The sequence below is a fragment of the Nicotiana sylvestris genome, chromosome 9 (genome assembly GCF_000393655.2).
Source record: "Nicotiana sylvestris chromosome 9, ASM39365v2, whole genome shotgun sequence".
NCBI lineage: Eukaryota > Viridiplantae > Streptophyta > Magnoliopsida > Solanales > Solanaceae > Nicotiana > Nicotiana sylvestris.
Genome location: NC_091065.1, coordinates 101,505,398 through 101,517,718, shown reverse-complemented (window position 1 = coordinate 101,517,718; position 12,321 = coordinate 101,505,398). Strand labels below are relative to the sequence as shown.

Genomic DNA, 12,321 nt, shown 5'->3' with positions numbered 1-12,321 from the left:
CCCGACCCAAAAGTATCCTCACAATACAGACCCTCGGCCTTACTCAGTCAGAAATCTCTAAAAGCCACTCGGGCACAGTAAAATATGATGCTCAGCCCAAAATATCATTTAAAGTATTAAAACAGAGTAAACATGGCTGAGTTATGAAAACAGTAGAATATAGCATGACTGAGTACAGATATAAAGATCAAAACATTGAGGAAATAGCAGTAAAAATCCCCTAAGCGTCCAAAACAGTTGGCACGAGGCCCAAATATGGCATTCAGCCCAAAACATGATGATAGCAAATAGTTTTCAATCAAATAAGCAGTAAAACAGTCATTCGGGACGGACTAAGTCATTATCCCCAACGGTGCACGACCCCATGCCCGTCATCTAGCATGTGTGTCACCTCAAAGTAGCACAACGATGTAAAATCCCGATTTCATACCCTTAGGACAATATTTACAATCATTACTTACCTCTATCCGGTCCAAACTCTAGCCCGCGATGCCTTTTCCATCTCGAATCGATCTCCGGATGCTCCAAATCTAACCAAAATCAGTACATAACCATTAAAGTATGCTAAAGGAACAAAGTCCACTCGAAAATATCCAATTTACATCAAAAATCCCGAAATTGCTCAAACCTGGCCCCCGGGCCTATGTCTCGGAATAAGATAAAAATTACATCAATAGAATCCTCATCCTCTCACGAGTCTACCCATATCAAATTCATCAAAATCCGACCTCAATTGCCCATTCAAATATTTTCGCCAATTTCCTCTCTAATTTCTCAAATTAAACGATGAAATTCAAGACTAAATCATGGAATTAAACCAAATATGAATGAAGATTGCTCCACTGAAAATATCCTCAAATTTCACCTTCTCCCGAGCTCTCCAATGGTTTTTGTGATATTGGAATTAAACCCTCAATTTTGAACTTAAACAATCTGCCTAGTTATTTCCTTTATCGCGATCGCAGAAATTGCCTCGCGATCGCGAAGCACAAAAATGGACTGCCCCTCAACTTACCTTACGCGATCGCGGAACAACACACGCGATCGCGAACAACAAACTCATCAATCATCGCGAACGCGGCCCTCATTACACGATCGCATAGAGAAAATCCTTTACCTCACGACCGCTTCAAATCCTTCTTCGCGATCGCGACCTTAGCCACGCGGTCGCGATAGCCAAATCCACAGACCTTCGCGATCGCAAACCCAAATTGGCTATCGCATAAGACAAATTTCCCAGCTGCCCTTAATAGACCTACGCGATCGCGAACCTTACTACGCGATCGTAGATAACAAAAGTCTGCAACAGAACTGAAGCCAAATCTACAATTTTTCAAAAATGCAATTGGTCCGTTTAACCACCCGAAACTCATCCGAAGCTCTCAGGACCTCAACCAAACATGCCAACATATCCCATAATATCATTCAAACTTATTCTAACCTTCAGAATGCTCAAAACAACATCAAAACACCAATTCATCATCGAATTCAAGCCTAAGAATTCCAAAAACTTCCAAATTTTGCTTTCGATCAAAATGTCTATCAAACCTCGTCCGAATGACCTGAAATTTTGCACACACGTCACAAATATGACACAATGTACCTACTTCAACTTTCGTAATTCTATTCCGACCCCTATATCAAAATCTCACCTATCAACCGAAAAATGCCAAAATTCTAATTTCGCCAATTCAAGCCTAAACCTTCCACGGACCTCCGAAATACATTCTGATCATGATTCTAAGTCCCAAATCACTAACAGAGCTAACCAAATCATAAAAATTCCAATCCGAGATCATATACTAGCAAGTCAAAACTTGGTCAAACTTTTCAAATTTTAAGCTTCAAATTGAGAATTGTTCTTCCAAATTTATTCTGATTACCCCGAAAACCAAAACTAATGATTTATATAAGTCATAATACATCACACGGGGCTAGTCATGCCTATGAACTGGTGAGCAAACTGCAAAAGCTCAAAACGACCATTCCGGTCGTTACAGAAATATTAAAATTGGTTAATAGTAAGAAAAATAGAAGATTTTCGAAGAGAAATATTAGATAACCTCAAAACCATCTCAGATCTACAAATATTTGAATAGACTCGAGTAGAAAGAGATTAGGGTTCTGAAGAATGGAACAAGGTGAGAAAAATCCAGTTAAGAATCGGAGTTTCAAGCCATAACATAAAGATAACAATACTCACAAATATAGCGATGAACACAAGGCAGGTTCGTCAAGAAAATGAAGAGTTTGAAATCAAGTCTAAGTTGAATCTCTTCGAAATTCTTTCAGATAACAGCAAAATCGAACAACCAGTAAAGATAAGAGGCCGGCTAGGGCCTCAAATCACAGGGAAACCCCATGGAACGGAGGGTTTTTCGGTGACGACGGCTAGGGTTAAGGAAGAGTTTGAGAGATAAGAGAGGAGGGAAGGGATTTGGGGGCGGCGGAATTAGAGAAATGACTAGGGTTAGGGGGTTTGGTATATTAAAAAAGGAAAGAATGTCCTGGACCGTTGATCTCTTGAGATCAACGGCCAGGATTGAGTCTGGGGTTGGGCGGGTTAAAATTGGGTTATGGGTATTGGGTTAGTTTAATTGGGCTGGGGTGGTAATTTGGGCTAGGTCCGAAATTAGACAAAATTAAAGAGGCTATATGTTAAATACCCAATTAATTGATAAAATAATTTTTAAAATAGTAAATTAAATGATAAAATAATTTTGATGCATGAAAATGATTTAAAATAATTACTTAATATTATAAAAATACAAAAGGTTATTTTCTTGTAAAATAAGGTAATTATGCACACATGGGCCATTATTGCAAAGTTATTGCAATTATAACCCTAACATGTGTATGTGGCTATTCATGAAATAATTAATGCTTAGTATAAATATAAAATAATAAAATTAAGCAATAAAATTATCATAAAACTGTTTGTGATGCAATTAATAATTATTTGGATAATAGAATACTAGAATAAATTAATTAAAATCCTTTTCAAAATTACAGAAAAATTATGAAAAATATTGGTTGATGCTCATGCACTATTTTGAAAGTATATATGCTTTTTAATATATATGAGGGAAAATTGGGTATCAACAATGCTTCTTAAAAAAACGTGGTGACGACCGAGATTGGATGGCATTAGAACTATGGTCTGAGCTTTTTTGAAGCTACGACAAGGGTCAGGGTTAGTTTCTTGAGGTGAAGATACCTCATCTTGGCGTCGATAAGTGTTTTACTGATATAATAGATTGGAGATTACGAACCTTTGACTTCTCGATCTAAGACTGCACTTATTGTTACTTAAAACAACGAGGTAGACGAAAGAACGTTTTCCAGGTTCGGGCTTTAAGAGAAAAGGTGGCGATGACAGGCATCTCTGGTATACATTTGGGGGTCCATTCGAGGCCGTTATCATTTTTGAGTACATTGAAGAATCTGGGCTACATGGAACTTTAGGGTTTTCACGATCGTACATGAGGCCTGCTTGCTCATCACGTGACCAAAGTGTCAGTTAGCCAAGCCTTTAGGAGTTTCTTTACAGCCGGTACTCCCTCTTCCGCGGACATGGAAGCCTCTTTTCCGTTTGGTTTGGTTATGGTACAGAAGGGTGTTGGTGACTTCCCTAGCCCGAGGGATGCCGTGGAGGTCACTTCTTCATTTTGAGTTTCATACCCTTCATCGATGGCACTCATTTAGTTGTAGGACATTGTCCACTGCTCTTGTTCCTTTTTCTTGGTCGATCTTTCCCTGGTTACCTGCCATAGAATATTTGTACGCGAAGGAAAAAGGATAGCTTTACCATATGTTAGGTTAATAAGTTATCGAATGTTATAGATCTGAATGAAAACTAATCTCTTGACTATAAAATTCTCATAGACGGCATCAAACTGTATGACCCAAAAAGTATATCTAGGTTTTTATAAAATTAGATTTATAGAAAAATGGGGTAATCATAATCAATATCAATATTCAATGGCAGATATAACACTTTTGAGGTGATTATATAATGTGTAGTATTAAACAACATTATCTTGAAATAATAATGACCAATAAAAGCTTGTAAACGTTAAAGACAATAATCAATGATAATAAATAGTTTTTAAATAATAAATAAGATAAGGTTCACCTAACAAGGGTGAGATTTTTCACTATGTTCTCTGTGAATGATGGATGGTGATAAGCAGTTGAATATTTCGATTCTTCTTGGATCAGGGGAGAAAGGAAAAAACCAAGAGGTGTAAAGTTAAGCTTTGTATGTATTAAATAAAGAGAGAATCTTGCACAAAGAACGTCAATGATATTTTTTTGCAAAAATGTTCGATCACCTCTTTGAACTACATCTCTTCCTCTTTATAAAGGTATATGGGCATGAAACCCTAGATAGTACAATAGAAGAGAATATTCATTAAAATATTCTCTAGGGAATCTAAATCCTAAAGCTAGCAGTTACTTCGTACTGAAGACAGGTGCTCATCTTCGTCCTCATCCTCATATTCTGTTAAACTACCTCGACCCCGACGATGATTTATCTTCTTCCCATAACCTCGACCTTTTGGGGTCAAGTTGACATGTCACAACATCGACACATCACAGCCTTCAAAGGCTTTGTTTCCGTTTGATAGGGTCAAACACGTAAAGTGAAGTTTTCGCACATAGAAGTATAAATTATAACATAAAGAATGTACAAATCCAACTTTGAATACTTATCATATATTCTAACGATCACCAATTAGAATAAGGTATAATGTAAAAGCTGATGCTAACACTATGAAAATGATCAATCGGATAAAATACATTAAAGCTTGAGATTAATAAAAACCTTCAAAGGATGTTTATCACGCTCAACCTCCTCCGTGCTAACACGCTTTCTCTTTTTGGGTTTAACAATAATATTTTGTTGTATACCATACGCATTTGCTAATTTTTTTTCCTTTATTTTTTGTCTACATTGCATCAACCCGTTTTTTGTTTTAACTGTCATGTTGAATATTTATTTTATTTTTACTTTTAATTCGACCCCTTTATCACCGTAACTTTGAAATCAGAGTCACCATCTACATAAAGAGATGAATATTTGATCACCGTAGCTTTAGATTTTGATTTCTTAGAAGTTAAATTTTTACCCATCTTTCAAGTTGAAAAGAATGATGATATGCTATGAAAAATTCTACAAAAGATATCTAGATGTAGAGAATTACCCAAGAAAAAGATTAAGATAAAACCTAACAGAGTAATTATTGGAGAAGAAGAGAAAGATTTGGAGGATTGAAAAATCTTGAGTGAAATTTAGGGAAGAAAGACAACAAGAGCGTCAAAGAGGGAGAGAGGGGAGAGCACTGCACGTTTTTCATTTTGTATAAAAATAATTGTGGCTATAAAATACCAATTAAATATAAGAAAACCTTAATGTTGGGCTATTAGAGTGCCAATATCTAAAACTAGAGTTTTTTTTATACCGATTCTCTTTATAGGTTGTTATACCATACCATTTTCTCAAAATCCATTCATTATGAGATATAGTATTGGGCCTAATGGCATAATATAGCCCATAAAGTATTATGCTAATTTGGGCTCCCATATCAGGCAGCTCATATACTCGAACAACCTAGGAACTTATCGTAAAAATTGCACGGGGCGCCCTATTTGGTCGCTCCCATTTAACCTATACCCATTTTTAAAATTTTTTTTAAACTTGTTCCCACTTTTTAAATAATTTCAGTCCTCCTCCTCCTCTTCCTCCTCCTCCTCCTCCTCCTTCTTCTTCTTCTTCTTCTTCTGCTGCTGTTGTTGGTGCTGCTATGAAATTTCAGTTCATAGGTTACACTCTTCACCTAAGCTTGATGATTTAGTTTCGGTCCAAATTTGAAAGTTCATATATAACTGTAGATTAGAATTTAAATGTGGTTTTTAACTATATATTATATTATATTACTTGAAATCATATGAAGTCCATTCATATCTGATGGTTTTATAGGGAAATCCTCACAAACATGTGCTGAGTTTTCAAAGTATTTCACGATTTTGTCCTCTTATTCAACTTATGATAAGATTGTTGACATATCTTGAGAGCATGGTTGTGCAGCTAAAACTTGCTGAAGTTCATCAAATATAAAACATAACTTCAGCTGAAACATGTTGAAGCTTAGCAAATAGAGAACAAAACTTCAGCTACTAGAATGCTTAAGTTCAGCGCAATTACAAACAAAAACTTTAGCAAATAGAAAACAAAACTTCAGCTGCTAGAATGCTTAAGTTTAGCAATTACAAACAAAAACTTCATCCAACACTTGATTAAGCAATTTGCTACTTTAGGCTCGTCTACTAGAATGTTGAAGTTTGTGTGATTGTCTTTGATACTTGCAATCTTTTTTATAAAGCGAATATAAATTAAAACGTGACCCAAAAAACGGGTACAACTGCAAATGCCCGAACTTATCCTAGCACCCCAATTTCAATTGTCGAACCAGAAACAACATTTCTTTAGTCCATCATATACGAAAAGAGTGAGAATCAGAAAAGATGCATGAAAATACGTGGCGTTATCCTATTGGTTAAAACATGTTGGAGTCCTCTCTTATTGGTCGTTATTCGCATGACCACGTCGCGGCAGTAAAGTCAGTCGTTGATTCAATACTCAAACGTTCGCCCCGTTCCGCGGTTCAATTTTCTTTAAGCTTTTGCAGTAACACAAGATCAAATTCAATTGAATATAAATTTCCAATCAGCTATATTCTTCTGAAATTCCAGATTGTTCTGCTAGATCCATGCAGTTGCACACCCTATTTCAAGCGAAACAATCGATTAAATATCAATTGTTGTGACTTGTGAGAAATATCTTGATTTCATTTGATCTGTGTGCCAGACGAGATAATGGCGCATGGAAGATCAAAGTTGATCCTCTTGTTGTGTTGTTTATCATACACTTTATCAATTGCCATTGCAGCGTGAGTATTTAATACTAGTAACTCTCCATCTGTGTTTATGTTTTTGTGTAAAAATGTGATTTTCGTACTATTTCTTATCGAATGTGTTTTTCTTTTCAGGAAAAGTTACTATGATATATTGCAAGTTCCAAAAGGTGCTTCAGATGAACAGATTAAACGCGCTTATCGGAAGCTTGCATTAAAGTATCACCCCGATAAAAACCCGGGAAATGAGGAGGCTAACACGAAATTCGCTGAAATCAATAATGGTACGTTGCTTTTTCTTTTATTAATTATCACTCATTAGGTAGTTTTTTGGGATATCAGTTTTGTGTAATTACTTATCTTCTTGGGGTATTTTCACTTTTCAGCTTATGAAGTGCTGTCAGACAGTGAAAAGAAGAATATATACGACAGGTATGGAGAAGAGGGTCTTAAACAACACGCTGCTAGCGGAGGAGGCAGAGGTGCTGGAATGAACATTCAAGACATATTTAGCCAGTATGTTCAGTTCCTATAGTTCCACTTTATCCTTAATTTTTTTTTTCTGCGCTGTTGATATTCATTTTGCTCATTTAAGAATTATATCCGTTCTTTGGTTGCATATTCTTGCTGGAATGAAATGGAACTGAAAAGAGATACTCCCTATGGCGATATCTGATTGATTGTTCGGATGGCTGTGATCTTTTTGTAATAATTGCGTAAAGCCACGGGATAGAAATAGGTATAAGGTTGCACCTTTTAACTTAAAAAATGGCAAACCACTGATCTTGAGCTAGTTGTGGTAAAGGACTATCAAGTAGCCGCATGGCCCGGTTATATAATTCTGGTTACAAGCATAAGCTAAAGTCATATCAGTGGTTGTAGTTTTCAGTTTACCCATATACACAATCATAGTTGGTTCTCATTATCTGGTCACCTTATTTTATTACATTGCGCTGCAAGGCTGCTATATGAATTTATCTCCCTTACATTTAGCTATCTAAAGAATTTGTCCATTGTTTATGGGTTTTTGATATCTAATGATTGACCATTTTTCCTGCAATATGGTAAGGGTGGTTCGTTTGTTTGTTTTTAATATTTGTATGCTAGTCTAACTGATGTTTAGACGATTCGAACATCTTATATGCTAGAAAAATAGGTCCCATGTCCAATCTTTCAAATAACTATTGTTGGTATTCTGGATCTTACTTATGGTGAAAATTATATGGTTCATTATCATGGCTTTTTTCTGTTGAACCAGATACTCCCTAAGATACATTCTAGATACTCTAAAAGATTCCAACATGAAATATTTAGATAGACTCAGTAACCAGCACTTTCACCAATTATGATGGTAAGAAGCTCCATAGACATACTTTCTATATGAAAGTACATTGTGTTGTGCTAAGTAAAATTTCCTACCATGATACTTTTTCTGTGTTAAATATTTCTTAGTTGCATTGTTTGTGGTACTATGCTATGCTCTATTCATGTATGTCAGACATGTTTCTGTTAACCTTTCTAAGTTAGTTGCAAACATTGGTTTTCCCACGTATATTACATTTTAAGAGATAACTCTTAAGTTCATTTGTCTCTACTAGGTGATGATGCCCTCTCTGCCTTATCTTTTCAGCTGGTTGGAAATGTTAGTAGTTGGTTCTGTTGCTTGCTTGTTAGAGAAGTACACCCTACACACCCTTACTAGTTACTAGTGCCATGATTTCGGATATTTCCTTCAAAGAAATAATTCTCCTTAGTTTATCTTATGATGATTAAATGTTTCGAATGTGCTATCTTTCTTGCTAACAAAGTGAGTAATCTCTGAAGGTTTTTTGGTGGGGGCTCAATGGAGGAGGAGGAAGAGAAGATTGTGAAAGGTGATGATGTAATTGTTGATTTGGATGCAACATTGGAAGACTTATACAATGGGGGCTCCTTAAAGGTGAATTACTGTGAACTAATCTGCACATATCTTGCTAAATACTCCTTGTCAAGTTGACATCATCGCCTCTCTACTACGGCTATCTATATCGTGGAAAAATAGATGTGCGGTTTCAGAGTTATATGAAGCTATCACATGCTTTCCATGGTCTTCTTTTTCCATTTCACTCGGCAATGCACAGTAAAAGGATCTGAGCTTTCTCATCCTTTGTTGTGTGTCGAACAACTCATGAGTGACTTAAAGTAGAGATTTGGGAAGTTAAGCTGAGAATTATCTCCCATTGGCCTTGAGATACTCTCACGTAGTAGTTATGGCTAAGAAGTTATGAGAGGACCAATCCTATCAGGTACAGCCATTTGGAGTTGTGATTTCACATTGTCAAAAAATTATACTGCGTAAATAGAGAAAATAACATATTTATTTTGCTTATATATAAAAGATTGGATCCCCTTAACATAGGGGAAGATTCTACTGTAGTGGCAAAGAGGTTTCAAAATTAGTTTAGGTCATAATATTATATCCTAAAGGGTGACATTCTTGCATCTTTGAATCAGTTTGTTTGAATTCCTGGCTACGCCACTGTCTAAGCCTAGAATTTCTTTTCTGGTGATATCAACTGTCGTAATTCTTCTACATGATGTACTTATCAAGAAATTTTTCTTCTGTGTTTGGTGAAAAATACAGGTTTGGAGGGAGAAAAACATATTAAAGCCGGCACCGGGCAAGAGGCAGTGCAACTGCCGAAACGAAGTATATCATCGACAAATCGGTCCAGGAATGTTTCAGCAGATGACTGAGCAGGTATATCTTCGGTCCAAAGTTCTAGATGTCAATTTCAAGAGTTTTGGTGCAGCATCTAGATTATATTAAACTCCGCAATTATGCTGTTTAGGTCTGTGACCAATGCCCCAACGTGAAGTTTGAAAGGGAGGGCTACCACATTACTGTGGATATTGAGAAAGGAATGCAAGATGGTCAGGTGAGCTTTTTTATACATTTTTGACTTGCATGCTTGATGCTGTTTGTTAAGCTACTTATGCTCTTATTTGTTTGCAATGATCCCTTTCTGATGTAGATACTGAACATAAGCCTGTGTTTATGCATTTTGATATACTTTCTTCCTTGTACCCTTTTCACTCCTACTCGCAGGAGCTTCTTTTGGCTAGCAGAATAATTTCGTTTTAAGTGTCCTTCTGGCCACTTAGATCACTCTACCTGAACTGTTAAAGCCATTTAATGTTGTTACTCTTAGTAAATAATAGCCTTTACTAGATGCTGATTTGAGGTGCACCTAAGTTCATCCAAGAACAGTCTGATGGTGGTTCATTTGAGAGCTAGGCTTGTCATGTGGTGCACTTTGATATGAATGTGATTTACAGTTTAGCATTTACAATTTATATCTTGTCTATGATATACTATCTTTGACCGTAAAGAAGCTTAATTCGTTGTTAGTTCCTTTCTTAATTTTCTGAAATACAAGGAAACATTTCATAAATTTCTTTGGATCTATCGAACTTTTCTTTGTTTAAAACTGTGAGCTAGTCATATCATGTGTAATCTTCTAACTCATTTCTCCTTTTTAAATGGGCAAAATATTTGCGTGAAAATTAGGCCATAATGTTGAGGGGCATTCATTTACTTTTTGCCTAGAAATGCTTTCTCTTCATGTCATGTCTTGCTAGACTTGATGCCGAAACGGCAGGAAACTGCTTCTGGTTGTGTTGTGTGTTTCTTAGTAAGTCTTTGAATATGTTGGAGCCCTTAAATAATAGAACATTCTTTTTACAGGAAGTGGTCTTTTATGAGGATGGTGAGCCTAAGATAGATGGTGAACCTGGAGACCTGAAGGTTAGACTTTTATTCCATGCTGAACAAATGGACTTATTTCATTATTATGTATGCCTTGACTGTGACTTATATTGGTTCCTTTTCATACTTTGGACAGTTCCGCATCCGCACAGCTCCTCATGACCAGTTCAAAAGAGAAGGAAACGACCTTCGCACCACTGTTACTATAACTCTGGTAACCTAGACATACTTTGTTTTACTTACCATAGTGCATTTCAATTAGCCCTTTTATTCACTTGGCGTAGAATTAAACATTTTAAGTTACCAAAAGATGAAGGTTGTTAAAGAAGAATTAAATTAACAGATTGATGCTATGCTGTTTAGAGAGATTGATATCCAGAAAACATGAATATAAATTCAACTAAACTGACGCCTGATACAGTGCTAGTAGAGACGTTAGTGCAAGCTCTTTGTTGGTATAATGGTGGTGTTAATTGATTCTTTTACTTCGATTCAGGTGCAAGCTCTGGTTGGTTTTGAGAAGACCATTAAACATCTCGATGATCATCTGGTGGATATTAGTTCAAAGGTATATTTTTCCATACGTGTCTGACAGACTAACCAACCATACTTATCTGTTTGGCTATATGACCGTGTACTGAAATGATTGTTGATATACCTTAGGGAATCACTAAACCGAAGGAAGTGAGAAAGTTTAAAGGCAAAGGGATGCCACTGCATTTTAGTAACAAGAAGGGTGATTTATATGTTAAATTTGAGGTTCTTTTCCCCACATCATTGACGGAGGACCAGAAGAAACAGATCAAGGAAATTCTTGGCTAAGATACAGCATAGTCGACTATTTCTTTGGTCCCAGTTATGAAAATCCGTGCATCTGTTTGAAGCTGCACTGCGTGTCTGACTGGCTATAATTCGTGATCTTAACTTTCAGGCCCTGCCCTTCTACCGAATTAACTTTCCTTTCTCTTTTTTTGGGTGTAGGTGCTCATTTGATGTATAGAGTAGAGGCCATTATATGTGTATCGAACAATGATTGTAGAGTAGATGGAAATATGTATAGGTGCTGCATTATTTTGAAGTCCTCTGTGTTGTAAGGACGCTTGTCAGTAAGGACTAAGGATTTTAATCCCAGATGGTTTATGCAAATGACAAATGTAACGTGTTGTTATTCTTATCTTCACCCCCACATAATGCAGACTCAGGTTGATATTGCTAATATGCTGGATTTACTCAAAATGTGAAATTTCAGGTCTCCAAAATGTAGATTTGAGTCCTGGGCAATAAAACCCACCAAGCCCATCTGAAGAGTGCCTTTGTGGACTTGTCTTGTGCAGGCTAATGTAAGGTTAAAAATTACTTTTATTTGGTGTTTGCACCAAATCTATAAATACTAGACATGTATATGTATATATATATATATATATACATATACATATATTAAAAAAAATATTTTACTTAAATTGTTAACTGTTAAGATTAAATTGATGTAAATACTGGCGTGAATAATAGCATGTTTGGCTAAGCTGGAAAAATCAGCTTATTTTAAGAAGTGTTTTTTAAAAAAATATTTTGGAGAAAAACAGTTTGTGTTTGATTAAACAATTTGAAAAACATTTTTACACAACAATTTGTGTTTGGCCAAGCTTTTCAAAAAGT

General features: G+C 36.0%; 1 protein-coding gene across 1 annotated transcript; it reads left to right on the top strand.

Annotated features, from left to right (window-relative positions):
• Positions 1-6,491: 6,491 nt before the first annotated feature.
• Positions 6,492-11,839, top strand: LOC104217738 (dnaJ protein ERDJ3B-like). Its single transcript, XM_009768050.2, has 10 exons — positions 6,492-6,953; positions 7,053-7,201; positions 7,304-7,433; positions 8,742-8,856; positions 9,541-9,657; positions 9,749-9,835; positions 10,645-10,704; positions 10,802-10,879; positions 11,162-11,233; positions 11,329-11,839. Exons 1-10 carry the CDS (start codon positions 6,880-6,882, stop codon positions 11,485-11,487), a joined length of 1,041 nt encoding a protein of 346 aa, XP_009766352.1. The 5' UTR covers positions 6,492-6,879; the 3' UTR covers positions 11,488-11,839.
• The last annotated feature ends 482 nt before the right edge of the window (positions 11,840-12,321 follow it).